General features: G+C 45.4%; 3 protein-coding genes across 4 annotated transcripts; all 3 read right to left on the reverse strand.

Annotated features, from left to right (window-relative positions):
* Positions 1–1,064: 1,064 nt before the first annotated feature.
* mybl2b (v-myb avian myeloblastosis viral oncogene homolog-like 2b) lies at positions 1,065–7,105 on the reverse strand. The gene is made up of 15 exons (XM_084464690.1): positions 6,888–7,105; positions 6,296–6,392; positions 6,120–6,191; positions 5,827–5,919; positions 5,419–5,639; positions 4,882–5,014; positions 4,717–4,764; positions 4,136–4,333; positions 3,609–3,881; positions 3,283–3,425; positions 2,925–3,024; positions 2,721–2,828; positions 1,791–1,907; positions 1,557–1,694; positions 1,065–1,243 (listed from the first exon to the last, which is right to left on the reverse strand). Exons 1-15 carry the CDS (start codon positions 6,905–6,907, stop codon positions 1,115–1,117), a joined length of 1,890 nt encoding a protein of 629 aa, XP_084320816.1. The 5' UTR covers positions 6,908–7,105; the 3' UTR covers positions 1,065–1,114.
* A 1,445-nt stretch (positions 7,106–8,550) lies between these two features.
* On the reverse strand, positions 8,551–12,425 carry ift52 (intraflagellar transport 52 homolog (Chlamydomonas)). Its single transcript, XM_084464032.1, has 13 exons — positions 12,130–12,425; positions 11,904–11,991; positions 11,526–11,655; positions 11,352–11,427; positions 11,158–11,229; positions 10,672–10,798; positions 10,471–10,554; positions 10,287–10,355; positions 9,846–10,000; positions 9,671–9,758; positions 9,158–9,266; positions 8,923–9,071; positions 8,551–8,834 (listed from the first exon to the last, which is right to left on the reverse strand). The coding sequence occupies exons 1-13, from the start codon at positions 12,246–12,248 to the stop codon at positions 8,796–8,798; spliced, it is 1,305 nt and encodes a 434-aa protein (XP_084320158.1). The 5' UTR covers positions 12,249–12,425; the 3' UTR covers positions 8,551–8,795.
* Positions 12,426–12,792: 367 nt separating this feature from the next.
* Positions 12,793–18,752, reverse strand: srsf6b (serine and arginine rich splicing factor 6b). 2 transcript variants are annotated; one of them, XM_084464492.1, is made up of 7 exons: positions 18,503–18,752; positions 17,816–18,015; positions 16,060–16,107; positions 15,161–15,291; positions 14,698–14,900; positions 14,050–14,127; positions 12,793–13,913 (listed from the first exon to the last, which is right to left on the reverse strand). In XM_084464492.1, the coding sequence occupies exons 1-7, from the start codon at positions 18,607–18,609 to the stop codon at positions 13,370–13,372; spliced, it is 1,311 nt and encodes a 436-aa protein (XP_084320618.1). In that variant the 5' UTR covers positions 18,610–18,752; the 3' UTR covers positions 12,793–13,369. The 2 variants fall into 2 exon arrangements, with proteins under 2 accessions (XP_084320618.1, XP_084320619.1); XM_084464493.1 differs by lacking the exon at positions 16,060–16,107 and having other exon boundaries at positions 12,794–13,913; positions 18,503–18,751.
* Between the last annotated feature and the right edge of the window lie 101 nt (positions 18,753–18,853).

An 18,853-nucleotide genomic window follows, 5' to 3' on the forward strand; every position in this document is an offset into this window, starting at 1 on the left:
CGCCATGAGTTAAAATAATTACTGAGAAATGACCTCCAGTGTTTGTTAAATGTATTTTACTTAAGATTTGTCTTGCGAGATGATCGATTCATTTGATATGCATTTTTCTCGGATGTTGACCTTTCATACGAGTGCGCCAAGCGCTTCGGTCAGTTAAACCATTACTTTGAAAACCGACCCTGAAGTTAATCATTTACTGTGTAGTCCAATTTCCCCATTTACTTTAAAAATATTTTCTAGTTATTGTTCCCATGTTGAGGTTAATGCACATTAAAATACAATTTTATTTTAACAAATATATAAATCGGTCTGCTTTATTGCATCTCCTCTGCAAAATATTGTAGACGCTAACTTGCATCGATGTGGAAGCGCAGCATTGGCCAGCTGCTCTACCGGAATCAAACAGTCTGCGCAAAGCACTTTGCCATGGACACCAAAAAACACGAATGACAGAAATGTAAATATACATGCGTTTATTTTTTCATGTCTCCATACATACATCTACCAATCGGGACACTTCATTGTTTCTTATTCTACAATACTTTTAGTTTTTTTTTTTTTTACATTGGGTAATGTACATAACCTGAGCGTACTTTCAAACGCTATTAAAACACTATGCTTCGTACTCATCAGGTGACTAATGACAAATCGCATCCCCCCTTGCTTAAAATAATCTTTTGATCAATCATTTACATTCATTATTGCTTTTCCCCAAACAGATTTCAAGTGCAAAAATGTCTTAACAGAAACGGATTTGCATATTGTTTCACAAAACCACCTCCAGAAAGGGTATTTTGAACCAGAATGACTCATTGTAAAGTCCTTCCACACGCGTTTACTATCCCAGCTAAATGACTGGTATAATCCAGTCTATTACATTAGTACACTAGTATTACACTATTCAAACCATTTCAAACCATTGCTTTGTCGGAATAATCCAAAATCTGAATCAATTAGGAAGATGGTGACCGTGTCTTGGCATGAGGAGGAATGAAAAGAGTTTGAAGGAGAGAGAGACTATAGAGAGAGAGAGAGAGAGAGAGAGAGCGAGAGAGCGAGACTAGAGAGAGAGCGACTAGCGCGAGAGAGAGACTAGAGCGAGAGAGCGAGGCATTTAGGACAGGATGAGGGCGCGGTTCGGGGTTCGTGATCGGAGCGACCGCAGGTAGCGTCTGGCTTTCTCGGTCATCAGGAGCTGGTCTTTGGTTCTTCCACATACGACCATCTCCCACTCTTTTGACATCTACAACGGAAATCATTTGTGTTAATAATAACCAAGTTACAATGTGAGGCTCAATAAGCTCTATTTTCAAGCGACCTGAATAATGTATTTAGACGCATGCTGTCAGAGCATTTCGCTCAGGGACAGCTGGTAGCAGGGCATTGGGGTTCCAACTCCGTACCTTTGGGATGGGACTTTAGCCCCCTAAGCCCAGTCGATCCTAGTGTCCCTCTCCCTGCAGGTTAGTCAGGCTACAGTGATGAGAGTGAAGCCCCCTAAGCCCAGTCTACCCTAGCTTCCCTCTCCCTGCAGGTTAGTCAGGCTGCAGTCTCACCGGCGTCAGCGGCAGAGCGCAGGGCTGGGCCGTGCACTCGCTGGGCTCCATGAGGAAGCCTTGGTCCAACACGTTCTCTTCCCTCTTGACGCAAAACGAAGACGACAGGTCGAGGGTCATGGAGAGAGACGTCTCCACCTGAGGACCAAGAACAAAAAAAATAGATGTTGAGAAGTATGTTTTTTGGTTGCCAGTAATAACATTACATTACACACATTGAGAGGCACCCCCTACCTGTGTGGAGCGTTTTGGTTCAGGCTTATTAGGTTTGAGTTTGGTGGCTAGGGTCTTCCGACAGTCGATTACGTCTAGCGCCAGAGACTTGCGCACTTTCTTCATAGGAGGTCGATGCTGGAAAGAGGACAAACACATTTAAACTCTAACTTGTACAATGGATTTTGAAATTATATGTATGTATATATATATATATATATATATATATATATATATATATATATATATATATATATATATATATATATATATATATATATATATATATATATATTCATCAGATGCTTTAGTTCAAAGCATCTGTGACACAAGTGAGGTTTAACACAAAGCATAAAACCATTCCCAAAGGACTGAATCGAGTTAAGAGTTGCCTCAGGGGTCACCCAGGTAATAATTCTAGCTGCAGGGCATTTTCTCGTTTGTCATTCTGAATCAATGCCTCTGCAAAAGGCAATATTAAAATAGAATGGTCAATGAACAAAATAAGGACTTGATGCATCTTTGAAGGACTTGTCTTGGATGAAAATAACCGTTGCAAGTGCATTTGACACCAAGGTAAATGCTATATCTCAATAGAGGATAAACTTGGGGTTGGGTCCAACTAGAACTGGATAACACAGACATTTCCGACCAGTCTTCTGTGAAAAATTATCTTATGAAATAAAAAGCTGGCAATATTAACACCAGCAACAGAATAATAGTTTATGTTGCTGGTATTAATGTACCATATAGTGTATTTACAAGTTCGGGAATTGAACACATTTGTGTTAGAGAGTGAAGAGACAGAGCATCCAGACAGAGTAGTGACCAATCAAAATGTAACGTCACTTGCTAAACACATCACAGCCAGGACACCAAATATCCAATAAGTCAATAAATCATTGTATATTTCCTCGTGTCAGCCAGTGAGCAGAGGCCATCAGGACCCACCAGGGATTTGCGGCGAGGCTCAGGTGTACTCTGGATTGTCACCAGTTCAATCCCAGCCTCCCGGAGCATGACCTCGTTCAGGTCGTCTTCCAGGTTGGGAGTCTGAGGCTGAGGAGGTACAGAGGGGGAGAGGAGGTGTTTCAGACACACGGAGGAGTTGTGAAGTTCAAACCTCGTTGTTGCTACACTCACAGAGGAACTCACCAGAGGCTGCAGTGGGCCGTATTTCTCCATGGCATTTTTGAACGGCGTCGGAGTCCGTGGGGTAGTGCACAGTTCTGACTTGTGATTGGGCGTAATAAACCTACAGGAACATTTTAAGAATGAAAAAAAAGGTATCACAAAGTCGTCTTACTAAGAGATGTTTTTATCTAAAGGGACTTAAGTGAAACGGAGCAGGGAAGGGATAGACATCTAAGGACTCCTACAGGTAGTAAGCAGACATCGAGGAGACACCCTCTCCTCTGGACTATCCAGTCCCACACTGTAAGGACCAGTAGCTTGAGGACCAACATGTACAGTTACCAGTAGAATACATCGAGAGCTCATGGCGACCACGTACACAGAGTTCTCCTTCTGGATGAGGGGCGTCTTGTCGCGCTGTAGTGGGGTGGTGACGGTGGCCTTCTGACTGCATACCGGTGTGGAGGTCAGGGACGGATTCTCCAGGTCGTGGGAGTCCTGCTTGGTCCACATGTTCAGGAACTGAAAGACAATACCTTTTTGTTATCTGCATCCAGACTGCATCTAGACAGTAGTGACAAGAACAGGAAAAATGTAATGCCACTTGCTCGATAAAATATGGTAAGCAAAAAACAAAATGATATGGTGAACATTAATTTGTGTACACAAAAAGAATCAAGTTTTGATACGGGTGTTAACTCGTACCTGCGAGGGAGAGAAGGACAGGATCTTGACGGGCGTGCTCTTGGGGGTCATGGAGTTGCCGTCTCCGGGGGACAGGGCGATGCGGCGGCGGCTGCGTCGGTGGAGTATGGAGGGCGGCGTGATGCCCCCGGGCGAAATGGGGATGAGCTCGCCTTTGTTGCCCTTGCTGAGCTCCTGCAGAGCGCTGCCTTCCAGGCGGAACTGGTGGCGCTCGGGGCTCTGGCTGTCCTCAGCCAGGTCAAACGCCGAAAGGTTGCACCAACCATCGATGTCCTGGTGCAACAGACAAGGACGGTTCTTAAGCACCAGACTTAAGAAGAAGCATTATGGTTTACTGTTTAGGTGTTTGCCTCACAACAGAACGTCTCTGGGACGGTTCAAACCCCAACGTCCATAATCTACCAGCATCTCAAGCCACTTTGGAGAAGCGTCAGCTTAATGCTTAAATCGTAGTAGATGGCCCATTGAATTGAACATCTACGTTATCAAAAAAGCAACGATTTTATAAGGGGAAAAACAGGACCCACCCCATCTACCATGTCCATCACTTCTTTTAACACAGGGCCAGTGGGGGAGAGGAAGCCAGAGCTGTCCACCACCCAGCTGGTTTCTGCTGAGGCGTCAGGCTCCGTCTTGGGGCTCAACGTCTCCTTGGAAGACGGAGGATCCACAGAAGGAGCGGCTATTCTTTGAGCACACTTTCGGTCAGTTGGAGTCATCATTTCCTGCAAAAACAGAACAGAAAATCTATAAGGAAAGAAAGACGGTGGCAACTGCTGTAGTTGTGCAAGCTTCCCTGAATAAATAAGAATTGCCTTTATCAATTTGTATGGGTTTTTTGTGCCTTTATGGACAGGGATGAGAGACAGTAAACAGAGGTAGAAGAAGAGAAAAGAATGATATTTCACATGGGACCGCATGCTGGAATAAAATCTGGTCTCTACAAGGGGTAGCGACCCCCCTATATGATTGGAACACTAACATGACTAACAACATCACCATGCTGCAACGTGACTGACGATCCTAATGGAACTTTACTAATACTTCCAACTATAGGCTTCCCTTTTATTTCCCCACCCTCTTTAGACACAGCTTATCTGCCCCTTACCTTCTGTTCCAGCTCCTTGTCCACTGCACCTTCACAGCAAACGACCATCTGTGAAACCAGGTACGAATTCAGCTACGCCTTTCATGAAAGTCATTTTACAAAACTACCAACTAAAAGCTACCAGGCACCAAAAGAACCGCTGCTATTTCACTGAGAGTTAATCACCTGCGAGTCTTTATCAGCACCAGCCAACAGCTCCTCGTACTCGTTTGGCTTGAAGACCGCCCCAGCAAAGAAGCCCATCTCCAGCTTTCTTTTAATGGTGGAGTTCCAGTGATTCTTTACGGCATTGTCCGTCCTGTTTGTAAAAACAAATGTACAAATTAATGAAATACATACAACACAGAGGGCATAAACGGTATGCAATTAGAGTGATGAAACTATAAAACAATACTACAATATCAGAAGTCCTTTGAGAAGCCTTTAGTCTTATAGTGAATACGGGTAGGGCTTAGGTAATGCATCTGGAGGGCAGGAAATGATTCATGGTGTTGAATCCCAGATTTAAGTTAGTGGGTTTGGATCTCCAGAATCTGCAGCCAATCAGCAAGCGTCCTTGAGCGAAATGTCTACTGGCTACCCCTACCTGCTCATCAACAACATCTGAAGTCACTTCGAATAAACGCATCTGCTTAATACCGAAATGTATTGTAAATATAATATCTCACGATAACACTTTTGATTCACTCAAAGCGTAGCTACCTTCCAGGAAGAAGTTTGGCGATCTCCGCCCAGCGGTTTCCGAGCACACAGTGGGCCTTGTAGATGATCAGGTCCTCCTCGGCCATCCAGGACGACTTCTTCACGTCGGGGTTCAGGTGGTTGTGCCAGCGCTCGCGACACTGCTTCCCCAGGCGACCTTTTAGCTGCTTGGCAACCAACGCCCACTGCTTGTTCCCATACTGGTTGACCAGCTCTATGACCTAAAGCAGGACAAAAGAGAGACAGAGAGACAGAGACCCACACAGACACAGAACAGATGAATATTGATTCAGACATAAGCCAGCAGATGATTCTAACAACCACAGTAGTGTATTCCACATTATTCATATAAAGCTATTGTGACAGTTAATTCTGCTGTCACTGCCAAGATACAAGGAAGACATTTACCTTCTCGTCCTCTTCTTTAGTCCACGGTCCTTTGACTAGATCTGGATCCAAAACCTTGAACCACCGGTGCTGACACTGCTGTTCAGTGTGATTCTGAAGAATTTAAGCATTCGTCCAAATGTTAGAAGGAGTATGGACGAAAGATACAATAAAGAAGAAGAATTGCAATATAGATAGAGGCCTCGTGAGTTTTCCATATCAGAATTCAAATCCAAGTCAGTTCAACACATGAACACGGACAATATTAACTTGGTATATTGATCTGCATGCCTCAAAAGCACTGAACAACTCACCAGTATAAAGCTTGAAATATATTTCCAATCAGCAGGTCCCACTTTCTGAACCAGCGCCTTAAGGTTGTCATCCTATATGAATCAAGCACGAGTTATTTATTCTATACATTCTTACTTATTTATTTTCGAGGAAAGAAAACAGCTCGTCTAATGAGACGCGTTGAAAGCCTGCTCACCTCTTCCTGCGTCCATTTAACCTTTACTTTTCCACAATCCTTCGCTTCTGCCACGTCGGAGTCCGTGTCCTGACACATGGCTTCTTCGCCATCTTCGCTGTGAAGGTTTAATACGTGATTAAAATACGCGAACAGCGCGCCTACCTACCCACCCCCACCACCGCAGCCGGGTCGGCTGGATCGCCCAGTGTGTCTCCCAATGGCTGACTGCAGCCTCTAGGCCTTAAGGCGTCGAGACTTCACACAACGCTCACATAATGAGGAACTTTCTCAATTTCGATCAAAGTGCGTAACAAAAAAAACAACAACAACAGCTTCTAGATCATGACTGTCTAAAAGATATTAAGCTCCTCTAACATACAGACGTTTAACAGAAAAAAAAATAAAAAATAAACACTGGTTGCTAACATCCTGAAACCTCATGTAGTGAAAAGGGCGGCAGAGAGAACCGACCACTAGAAAAGGAATCCGATTCACAACTCGATCAATCGATCCTCCTCCACCGACCGATCACCTTTTTAAGCGACACTCTGGGCGCAGACGTGGATGCAATTAAACAGATATCCAGCTGATGTGCAAATGTGTGTCTTACCCTCTGGACCACCAGGACATCTCCCAGACTACACTCTGTTTACAATCCGAATTAAGTTACTATATCCTCGCTCTTGCACGTGCATGTGCAGGTAAGGGTAATAGATGATAATAATAATAATAGATAAGTGAACTCCAGATCGCTTGTTAGGGAGGTGCGTGTGTCCGCGCTCCGGTGTCGAGCCGCTCTCCGTTGTGTTGTGGGTCAGCTGGAGCAGCTTGTTGTCCCCGCTCGAGGGTTCTTATCGCGCGCCCTTATTTTGTCCTGGATACCGGGATGTGACGTACGTGCGCAACGCGTGGTGCGCACTGCGCAGAGTGCAGTGCCGTTCCTCCCCAACCGCCTACAAAATGTCCCTCAGCGTTCCGCTACGACGTCGTCGTCGTCCGAAAATGTTAATACTTAATATTATAAACTCCTTAATAAAAAATATACCTTTCTTGAAAATGGATGTTGTACTTACACGTTGTATGTCCCATCTGAGGAAGAATCGTGGGCACCGGTGTTTTTTTGTTTTTTTAATGGGCTAAAATTATCACGATTATTACGAAAAGGATCACGAAATTATTATTAAATTATTTAATTATCACGATCGAAATTAGCTGATTTCTATCGGTGGCTTTATAGCCTAGGCTGCCTTTTTTCATACATACATACATAGGCCTACATACATACACACACACACATATATATATATATATATATATATATATATATATATATATATATATATATATATATATATATATATATATATATTATAAATGGTATTCCATTTATCGAACAGAAATATAGCAAACACGAACTGTGGAGAAATGTTCAGTATCGGACGGCTCAGATGCCAGGTGACTTAATTAGAAAGTCGTTCGGATGGTTTAAAACACCTGGTTTTCTGATTGCCACTCACCGGATGAGAGGAAACATGGAGGCTGAAGGTTTACGTACGGGTAAATAAACAACAAGTTGTATTCTCTTTCTGATCGAAATCCCAAAAAAGTTCAATGCAGTGATGTTTTTTGTTTGTTACTTTACGCCTAGACACGAGAAGCTTTGATGGTTCCTCACCGTCAGAGCTAGACAGGGCATTCTTTTGGGAGCGGAATCAACAGTCTACTTTGTCACTTGACCATCTGTCTGGATCACGAATGTCAAACGGCACGGCAAATGCATCCTCAGCGGAGAGGCTGCACACCCTAACCTCCCCCTGTGAAGTACACGTATCGTCGCCCTGTCACGATGAACTGAACGCCTTAGCCACGCGAGGTCCCCAGTCCCAGTCGCCTGTGTTTCTGGATGGAAAGGTCTCGACCCCCAACGAGATGCACCAGAAGCCCAGGGTGGTGGTGTCTTTTGAGCAGTCCCTTATTGACGTTTCAGCGTCCCAACTTCCATGGGACCTTTCGCTCATCAAGCCAGACAGCGGGCCCCACCCCTACGTTGAGTCCACAACACTGGAGGCCGCATTGAGTCCACCCCTTCGCTCAGCAACTTCATCACTAGTGGAGATCGCCTCTCCAATATGGCTGGACGCGCCGCCCAGACGGGCTTAGTCTATTTATTCATGTTTTAAAAAATTGACATTTCAATAAAGTTTTTTTTAATCAAATGTATTTATTTATAATTATTTACAGTACAAAAGGTCCATCAAATCAGCACACCATTTGGATTATGTTTCCACAAAATGCTGACTTATTTTTATGCCAGCCTTCTCTGCCAACATCCACGTGTTGGGTCCACATGTATTGTGTTACGCACCGGACATCTTTTGTTGCCTTAGACATTGTCAAAGTGCATTAAACCACCATGAGTGTTGCTTTAATTAGTATGTTGGTGATATGAACTTTATAAAATGTAACCGCTATAAAGTCTCCCATGAAAAGCTATGAATATAAAGTATTCTGAATCTAATCAGAAGGTGGAGAACGGTGCCTCGGTGCTCTCGTGTTCCTGTGGAAGGGACCACAGTGGATCAGTGTTTTGACATTGCACAACTTCATACAGATTAATTTTACCAGTTGTGTATAGACCAACCCACCTGATTTAATTTTTTGAAGGCAACCACCTGGAAGAAAATGTGTTCCAGAATGTGTTTGGCGTCTCTCTGGTCTTTATCCAACTTTCCCGTCACCCCTAAAATCTCCCCGCATTTGCGCACGTAGAACTCAAGATCGTCATCCGAGGTACCTGAGGAAAGTACACAATCATTTATGGACGCCCATCTAGTGCCACCGCCTGGCCGGCAAAATAAGACGAGATTCCTGAAAACTCACATTTATTGGAGAGCTGTGCCAGGCGCACCATCTCTGAGGAGAAGGCCTCGTCCAGGTCAAACAGGTCCAACATGGGGGGGGGCAAGTCCCTGAACGCAGGCGGGAAGACCTAGAGTGGACAGCAACCATATTCATGTATACACTAATTAGTGGACAACGAGCAGTTATCAGTAGTGACAATAAAATGATTTCCAGGCATTGTCAAAAATGCAGATGAAACAAGTAACAGCTAAAATGAAAAGAGGAATACAAATAGGACAATCCCCCCTACCCAGAGATCTGAGAGACATTTACATTGAATTCTAATTTCATCCCCCCTACCTAGAGCTCTGGGTAGGAGGGATGAAACTAGAATGTAAAATGTCTCTCACGTCTACAAAAGCCGCTGCTGTATATAAGACAATGAGAAACAAGAAAACGCTGTTGCAGGTATTGCTCATGTGACCCACGGCAACGTGTTTGAAATACTAATGAATTGATGGAAGGACTGAGTCACGGCGGAGAGGAGCTCACTGCAGGTTGAAGCGGAGGCAGCGGCGTCTCAAACTGCGGCGTGATCAACTGCAGGGGCTCATGCTTCACATTGAGTTGCTGGTAAGCGCTGCAAAAAAGATAGAAAACGATGGCCTGTTATTTGACAGAAAGGGTCCGTGGTTACAGACGTCGCTCTTGGCATTGGGGTAGGTACCTGATCACTTGAGGCAAGGTGTTTGTGGACAGTTTGAACATTGACATATCGAAGAGGGAGGTGAAGTCCCTGGGGTTCTCCTCTCCCTCCTGCAAGCACACCCGGAGTCGGTCGGACAGGCGCCCTGTGTCTGGTAGCATGGTGTAATCTGTGATCTACGCAAGGGATAGACAGTCCTTTATTAATCCCCCTTAGGAGAAATTCACAAGTGACCAGCAGTCCAGTGGGAAAAGAGTGCGAAACAAGAGTGTATATATACAAATAAAGTTTACCAATTTGAAATAAAATATAATAAAAACTATTGGAATAAAGATAAACATACTATATACATGTAACTGTCCGTTTGTAGGTGACTTGTGCATTCTTTTTAGGGGACAAGAGTACCACATGGGTGAGAGGTTATAGTCTGTGGTTATAGTGTTCAGAATCAGGTCTCCTTACCTCTGGGTCATCGGCATCAATCTGATTTAGTTGGATGTGGTCGGTGGTCAGCCACTGAAGCACCACGTCCTGATGGGGTGAAGGAACACGGTCAGGTCACAACTCATCAACCGGCTCTCTCCACAAACATCCAAACCAAAATTGAAATGCCGCGTGATTTTGAATTGAACTAAAACGCACTAACCAATATTTTATTGTTCTCCTCTTTGTCAAGGTACTGGTCACTAAACATGTGGCAGGAGCCCAGGACGGCAAGCTTCCCCGTCTCCTTCGATGAGAAGACACGAGCCAGCAGTCAGATACGGGCTGTCACACGTGGACGTACGCACACACCTCACCTGCTGTTTATCCAAAGACGTGTGGAAGAGCTGCAGCGAGCGCTCACCTTGGCCTGGTAGAAGGCTAGGATAGGCCGGTTCAGGGGGAAGCAGACAGAGCCGGTGGAGAGAACAGCTACGGCGGGCTTCATCACGCTGAGCGTAGCCCCGTACGGGTACACGAAGGTCAGGGCCCTGCCCAGCGCACACAACACAGAGACAGCAGTGTTTCCTCAGAGTGCAGGAACAGCTTCAACAAAGGACTAGATAAGAGATTAGATGAGGTTAGGGTACTTTAGTCATCCCCCCAGGGGAAATTGCGACAGTTCAAAAACTAATATAATACAAATATCAATTTACAAAGTAAGTGCAATTCTATTTACAAAGAAAAAGTTTCATATATGTATATATACTGTACATAACAAGACACACAAAAGGCTCAACAGGTACCTGAATAAGGAACCTACATCACACAAGAGGTAGGTACCTGAATAAGGAACCTACATCACACAAGAGGTCAACGGGGGAAAGAGGGACGAGAGCAGAGGACTCACTGAGCGTTGTTCCTGGTGCCGTCGTCTTCGGTGGTACCCGGCACCGCTTTACCTGCAGCACGACTGATTTCTCTACAGTAGGAGGGGACGGGAGGGGAGTGTGAACCGCTGGCTAAAGCCATGAGGATAAAGCTGTGTCACAGAGCGAGTAATGTAAGTGTCATAAGCTTAACGTAAGCACCGTCTTAACACACCTGTTTAGTACGCCGTTGGATACAAGGGCCTCCTTAGGATGGAAGTATTTGTAATAAACATTCCTCACCACGGCATCTGTCATTTTGAGGGAGGAACATAAACCTTATCAAGCCTGCACGTTGCAGTTATATGTATATACAGTACGTTATTGAGTATACACACACACACAGTACCGTTATTGACCATGATTCCGAATTCCTCCAGGAGAAAGTTGATGTTGGTGTCGTACTTGGTCTCTCCTCCCTCACCGAGCATCACCAGGATGTTCCCTCCCTCGTCTAGGTACTGCTTCAGCACCTCCATCTTTAACACAATGGCAAAAAACACAGCGTCAAACACAGCGTCAAATCCCCTAAAGACTAAACCACATCTGAATAATTAACACCCCTCTTCAATGCCAGGTTGCCAACACATTTAGGTTGTTTATATCGTGTGGTAGACTCTAGACAACAGAGTGTGGAGCTCATAGCGTAGAAGCATAGCGTACTATACTGAATGAATGGTGAATGGCAACAGCGGTAAGGATAATGTGATTATGTTGTTTATTTTACCTCCGATGCGGTGAACTTCTCTCTCGGCCCAGCAGTGATCCACAACTTGACGCCCTTCAGCTTTTCCGCGGACAGCTCCTCTTTAATACTTTAGGAAACAATTAATTAATCATAAACAGCCCCATTTTAGTTGTGCTATGATGAACCAAGGGAGTAGCGTCAAAGTTGCAAAATATGCTGTTCGTTCATCACCAGTGTGTTTTCTCTCGATCACGATACAACTTACCTCTGTATCTTCCACTGAGCCCTGAGTCTCTTCTGCAGGGCCTTGTAGCCGCTGCTGGCCGTGAACAGCTCCTTCTTGGAGGCGTTCAGCGCCACCGCGCTGCGCGGCTCCGCGTCCATAGCGCCGCGGCTAGCAGCGCCGCTAGCCCCGTAGCCTCACCTCAACCTCCGTGGACACCCGACGACTAGTTACTACTTTATATGATTACGCCCCAAAAAAACAACCCAAAAAAGTGTTTTTCGAAATGTGTTCCTTTAGTGTTGAACGATTGTTGCTTCCTCCTCCTCCCATCAGAAGTTGATGTTTGTTCGCTAGCTGCTGCTGGACCCAAGCTGGTCCCGCTGATGCATTGTGGGAGGAGACGGTAACCATAGGCGCAGACCTCATAGCAACCGCGGACCAATAGGAAGAGCCGCTTCACCCGGCCCAGTGATTGGGCTAAGGAAGTCATGGCGTTATAATTAAGGCTATTAATGCTAAAATAAAAGCGGTAATGGGGACGGGGGCGGGGCGGAATAATTTTATATATAGTAAATTGGAAGGCAACCAGAGGGGCGACAAATTAACTTTCTCCTGCTTTGCAAAAGTGAAGACTCATCATACTTAAGTTTCATGGAGCAGACAAAAATAAAGCCATCGCCTTTTTCCTTTTGTACTTTTATTTAAAACAAAAAAACAAACAGCTAGGACATAGGAAATAACCTGAAATTGACTGCTGAGTGTAATTCGAGCCATTGGGAAATAGGACAGTTCTCAAAATGCGCTTTTAAAACGGCAACGCCAAAACATGCAATAGTGTACGTTTCAGTTTTATACGTCACCATTTAAACATTACACATACAAACCTATCAAAAAATCATCACCTTCCCAGTTCAATCCATTAGTTTTTAAAATATATATTTCCAAAAAAAAAAAAAAAAAATCTTGATTGGGACATTTCAAGTGATTCCATTTGACCAAGCTCCTGAATCACCCATTTACAAGATTATTTTACAGATGATAAACAAGAATTCCAAGAACACCATTATTGCAGAACCAAAAAAAAACAAAATAACAAAACCCCTTAAACTTAGGAAATGCGTTTACGGAATCCATAAGCTTATCAAGACACAGATCTGCATTCATCCCGAGTTTAGTACAAACCCCTCGCTGTAGAAAACTCAACCAGTGTTAAACGCTGCTAACTAACACATGGATTAGAATACGTCTTGTTGTTCAACAACAATTTTACATTAAGTAGCTAATCTTGTAACGGCGACCTGGACCTGGACCGGGACTTGGATCGAGACTTAGAGCGGGACTTGGATCGAGACTTAGAGCGGGGGGAGGGCGAGCGAGACGGCGAGCGCTTGGCGGGGGACACGGAGGCGGGCCGGTCCCCGTTGGGGGTGGGGGACTTGGAGGGGGACTTGGAGGGGGACTTGGAGGGGGACTTGGAGGGGGACTCGGCGCAGACCTCGTTCACCGGAGACGGGGAGCGGCTCGGGGAGCGGTGGCTCACAGACTTCTCCTTGGACGGGCTGCAGGTCGCCGCGCGCTCCGACTTCGCCTTGGACACGCTCTTGGAGCGGGACTTGCGGGCGTCGGAGCGGGAGCGGGACTTGGAGCGGGACTTGCGGCTCCGGGAGCGGCTCTTGGAGCGGGACTTGCGGCTCTTGGAGCGGGAGCGGGACTTGCGCGCGCGGGTCCTGTCGTGGGAGTTGGAGCGGGACTTCCTCCTGGACCTGGAGCGCGACCTGCGCACCGACCGGGAGTGGGAACGCCGTTTGCTGCGGGATCGGGAACTGCAACAAAAAAAACAAATACATTATTCCATTAGTCTTTTGAAATGGGTTTTTCCCGACATGCATCAAGTCATTTTACAGATTTAATACAATATATATAAAATGTTGGGTGAGTCTAAAATATTGTAGTTCTTACCGGGAGCGGGACCTGGAGCGGCTTCTGGAGCTCCTGCTTCTCCTGCTCCTGCTGCGGGAACGACGTCTGCTGCGAGACCTGGAGGATCAACGGGTCACACACACGACACGAGCGTCAGTGACAGCAATGTACGTCTTATGGAGCTACAGCTCAGCACCAGGTGCTTCATTTGATTAACGATGAAAAGTACACAGAAACAGCAGAGCCAACCCAGTGGACTGTACCGACTGATCATTCATCTGGGAGGAAGCCCACTTGTAAGGTCACCACTGGTAGATTTTGAAATAGCTAATCAACTACAACAAAAAAAAACAGCAACGCTTTTGGCCCGCCTCTAGCAGATACAGCTATGTGATTGGTTAATGTTCGGATCCAGGGGAATCGGGGAGTGAGTATATTCCTCGTTCCCAGAGGGACTCGCTGAGCGAATTCAAATTGTGCTCTTGCTAGAACTCTGGATTTCCCGGGTAGTGTCAGCTCAAGAAAATCTGTCTTGACGTGTCAATGGCAAAGGCTGATGGGAAAAAAAAAAAAACAACAGCATCGTATCGGCCCTAAAAAAACAACATATCTAAAAAAAAACAACCCTGTGCTGGTACAACACGGGCCCTGGTACAACACAGGCCGCGTCACTCCCCCTCCTCTCACCTGGACCTGCTGCCAGAGTAGGAGCGGCGGCGGCGGGGCTTGTCCTCCACCAGGCGGATCTTCCTCCCGTTGATGTCCGTGTTGTCCAGCTTGTCGATGGCCCGCTTCATGTCAGAGCGGGACCGGAACTCGATCACGCCCTCGTTGGTGCGCTCTTTGTGTGCGTCGGCGTAGGTGACCTCACCGGCCTGTCGCATGAAGTCCTGCAGAAACCACACGTCCCAATAAAGGCGTCATGTTAGGGCCTTCTTCTTCTTCATCAAATCCAGTTACAAAAACAGTGTCCGAAAGCCGTGTGAGGTTAACTGAGGTTAACTAACGCTTGGGATTAATTGAAGTACATATTATGTTGCACCAAAACGATGCAGGAAGCAGTCAAAGTGCAGCGGTGAAGGTTGGCGTGTGTGGTCGTAGTTTGGACGCCTGTGCCGATAAACGGGCCAAACGTTCCCCCGGGTCTCACCTTGAGGTCCTGCCAGCTGCAGCGGCTGGACAGGTTCTCCACGATGAGGCGGTACTCGGTGCGAACCGGAGGCCCGTACTTCTCCCTGCCCGTTCCCTGCCGGCTCCCCCTGCTGCTGCTGTAGCCGCTGCCTTCAGAGGGGACAGGGGCCAGAGAGTTACACCTTGCAGTCGCACACTCAACAGGTGAGGATTCAAGGCGGGAAAAGAAAATCAAAATAGAAAAGAAAAAAAAAGGGGGTCTGTGCTGAAAGTACATTTCAAATGTATACCTGATCTAGGGTTTTGGATGTATGATTTAAATGTTATCTCAACTGTTGCATGAAAGATCGTATAAGGGCACATCTATACACAATATGGAGGAGTTTATTTTCCAAATTGGGGGTTAGGGTAGTTGCAGTTTTATTACTCTGCATTTCTGTATTGCTGTTCAGTCAGTTTAAATACTTATAACTTTATATCAAAGGTGGGAGCATGTTCTGAGGCAAATCACCTGTATAAACACTTGTACCTGGGAAAACCATAAAATAACTCAATATAACATTATAATACAAGTTTGACAGACATTTATAATTGCTATATGGCCATGAGTCCACAGTATACATCAAAGTAACAAGTCACTAATCTTTAGAGTATCTAGTCTTAGAATCTTACAGTAAAATATTCTAAGTCTTTACAGGTATCTCTGGCAAATACCTTTTATTTATACTCCAAATTTAACAATAAAATCTAACTGGGTGCTTCACACCTCCCACCAACTAGCTGAGTGACACTTTAAACGTTTTAAGAGCCAGCTAACGTGTAATTAATGCACAGCAAATGGCTCCTAAAATACAAACATGTGTGGGCTTTGACCTCTTCGACATGTCTTGCAACAGTAAAACCAACAGGATTCCTCACCATCAACCTGGTCTATTGGGGAAAAGGATGCCGTCATCATGGCTTCCCCTTAGGTCAGCCAATGGTCAAAGGGCAAAGGTCACACACACATTGTAAGGTGAAAGCCAAGGCCAAACGGGTCAGGCAGTCATCTTAGCCCCCAGTCATCTTTAGCCTCAATGGACTCGGACCAGCCCGCAGTGGACTCTTTCAAATTGAAACATCAAGCACTTTGTTAATGTTGATATAGCTGAATACAAGTACAAAAACGTTCACATGTCTCATTCCTTTGGTTTTAATACATTATAAACTCTAGAGTCTAAAAGTCTTTGTAACACCACACTTTAACTCAAGGTGGCAGCAAACACTGCATAGGACATCCTGAACATCCTGTACTAACCAAAGTTTTGTTTTTTCATCAGGGTTACCGGTGCCTTATGTCAGCTCAACCCGCCCAGCATAGCTACCTTTAAAATCAATGCAGTAGGGGTGTGCCGATCGCATCATTCTGATTACCATTGATGGTCCTGATAAAAACCCTGTGGCATCAGGAACAACAGTCTTTAGAAGGGTTTTAATCGCAAACGTATTTGTCAGCTGTTGGAATGTTTAAACGAAGCCAAAGATATAGCATAAAGCTTTACCTACTAACAATAACCTGTTGGTAATTGAATAAACGGGAATACAACAACAGGTAGGGATATTTTCCTCCTTTTAATGTCAATCCGTCATCCACAATAGCACCTGTGTGATTTATCAACGGGTCACTAGGACCGTAGAGTGTTATTTAAATAACGCCATAGAAATGAAAATGATCAGTTGATCGATCTCCGCCGGTTCTGATCGAGGAAGTCTTTTTGTTAACTAATCACATTTAGATATTTTCAAATTTGAAATGCCCTATGGAGGTTAAGCCACTAGTAGGCTTTTCCATTGCCATGTAGAAAGTTAACAGGCCTACAGCACTACCACGCACTCCTCACCACCTGCTTCGGAACGGTGAGAGGAGCATGTGAACATTGGCGCCTATTTTAGGGAAGGAGGAAGAGTTTGACGCAAAAGTCCTATGGGTTAACGGCTGTTGTGTGATGGTTATTCGATTCCTTTTCATGAGTCTGAAGATGTAAAAATAGTACGAATCGGCACAGCCCTACCGCGCAGATTTACAGCCCCTTCTCCCAGGGAGAGCTTAATATCAGCTATACCAAGTCCATTACTACAAGACCGTTAAGAAGTGTCTCAGAACCAAAATCAAGTTTGTACCTGTTCTCTATACAAGATATAAAAACATACACCACCCTAGATTTTTGCCAGAATAACTGCAGGCCACTACGGGAGCAGATTGCATATAATGGATAATGTACATACTATTTATTTTTTTGTAGTTTTCTAACATATATCTGAACAACATAATACATATTTTAATAATGTGTCAGGGTAGATTATTCTCCCTAAAAAGATGAGACAATATTTTCAGTGACAAGTTTGGGAGGCTTTCCCCTCTCCAAACAATTTAGTTTGAAAAAAAAAAAAAGGCACCTCTCCAAGTCAACTCTGAATTAGTGATTTTAAAGTCAGTTCGCTGAATATATTTATTACACCAACATAGTGGCCTGGAATTACACTGGCAATAGACAGATATGCAGTCCTTCATAAATCAGTATATAGCGGGCTAAAAGTCGACAACACGTGTAGAATAAACTCATCACGGTAAATAAACACTATTCTATCCTAAATGGCAAAAAAAGCGAGGCGCTGTTCGCGTCATCGGACTCACTACTTCTTCCACCACCGCCGCCGCCGCCGCCGCCGCCTCCATCGCGGCCGCCGCCTCCGCCTCCGCCATAGCCGTAGCCGTCCCTCCTCGGCCCGCGGGCGTGCTCGATGATCACCCGCTCCCCGCACAGCTCCTTGCCGTTCAGCTCGTAAACCGCGTCATCGGCATCGCGGTTGTCCTCGAACTCCACGAAACCGTACCTGCAGGGACACATTACGCGTGTGTTCATGGGGGTGCTGCTGACTGACGTCTATATATACACACACACACACACACTCTAGTAGAACTGCATTACCAAGCCCAGTCCAACTCAAACATGCACGATAGTTAAGTTTGTGGAACAGGCATATTAAACCGATATTCCACATAAGACGTCACGTTATCGCATGCATGGCGACTGACTTTTTCTGTTTGACGAAACTACTGATTATTCAACCAGAAGCATCTGGAGGTGCTGGTTGGGTAACATTCACGCTGTGCCATTGACCGTAAGAGAACATTTACACATCGAACTGGACCCTGAACTGTAACCAAAAGTGTGTGGCTACTTGCTTCGTTAAGCTTGTCGGGAGTAAAACAACAAAGTATTGCAACCGGACAAATCAACAAGTTGAAAGCACGATTGCACGCAGATCCGGTTGGTGGAAGCGCTGTAACGTTAGCATGGCCTGTGAACCGAAAGCTTACCCGTTCTTTAGGTCCACTTCCAGTAATTTCCCGTATCCGCTGAAAAACCTCTGGAGGTCTTTCTCCCGCACATGGTAGCTGAGCTTGCCGACGTACACACGCGGCATGTCTGGATCGGATGAGTTCTCACCTAGTCTCTCCCCGCAGTATTAGTGAATCACGAAGCGTGCTACCGAAAAAGAAGACCCTAGCCTCGTGCGAGCGGGAACCGAGGAGCGAACCGCAAATGGCTGTTCTTGTTCTCTGGTTGCTGGGCCGCTTGCTTCGTCTACTTCTTGTCTTTATGTCCTCGGCCGCTGCCTGTAGCTGATCGGTGCGTTACTGCCACCGCCTGGACTGGAGTGTAGATGA

Source organism: Micromesistius poutassou (genome assembly GCF_964030765.1).
Source record: "Micromesistius poutassou genome assembly, chromosome: 2".
Lineage (NCBI taxonomy): Eukaryota > Metazoa > Chordata > Actinopteri > Gadiformes > Gadidae > Micromesistius > Micromesistius poutassou.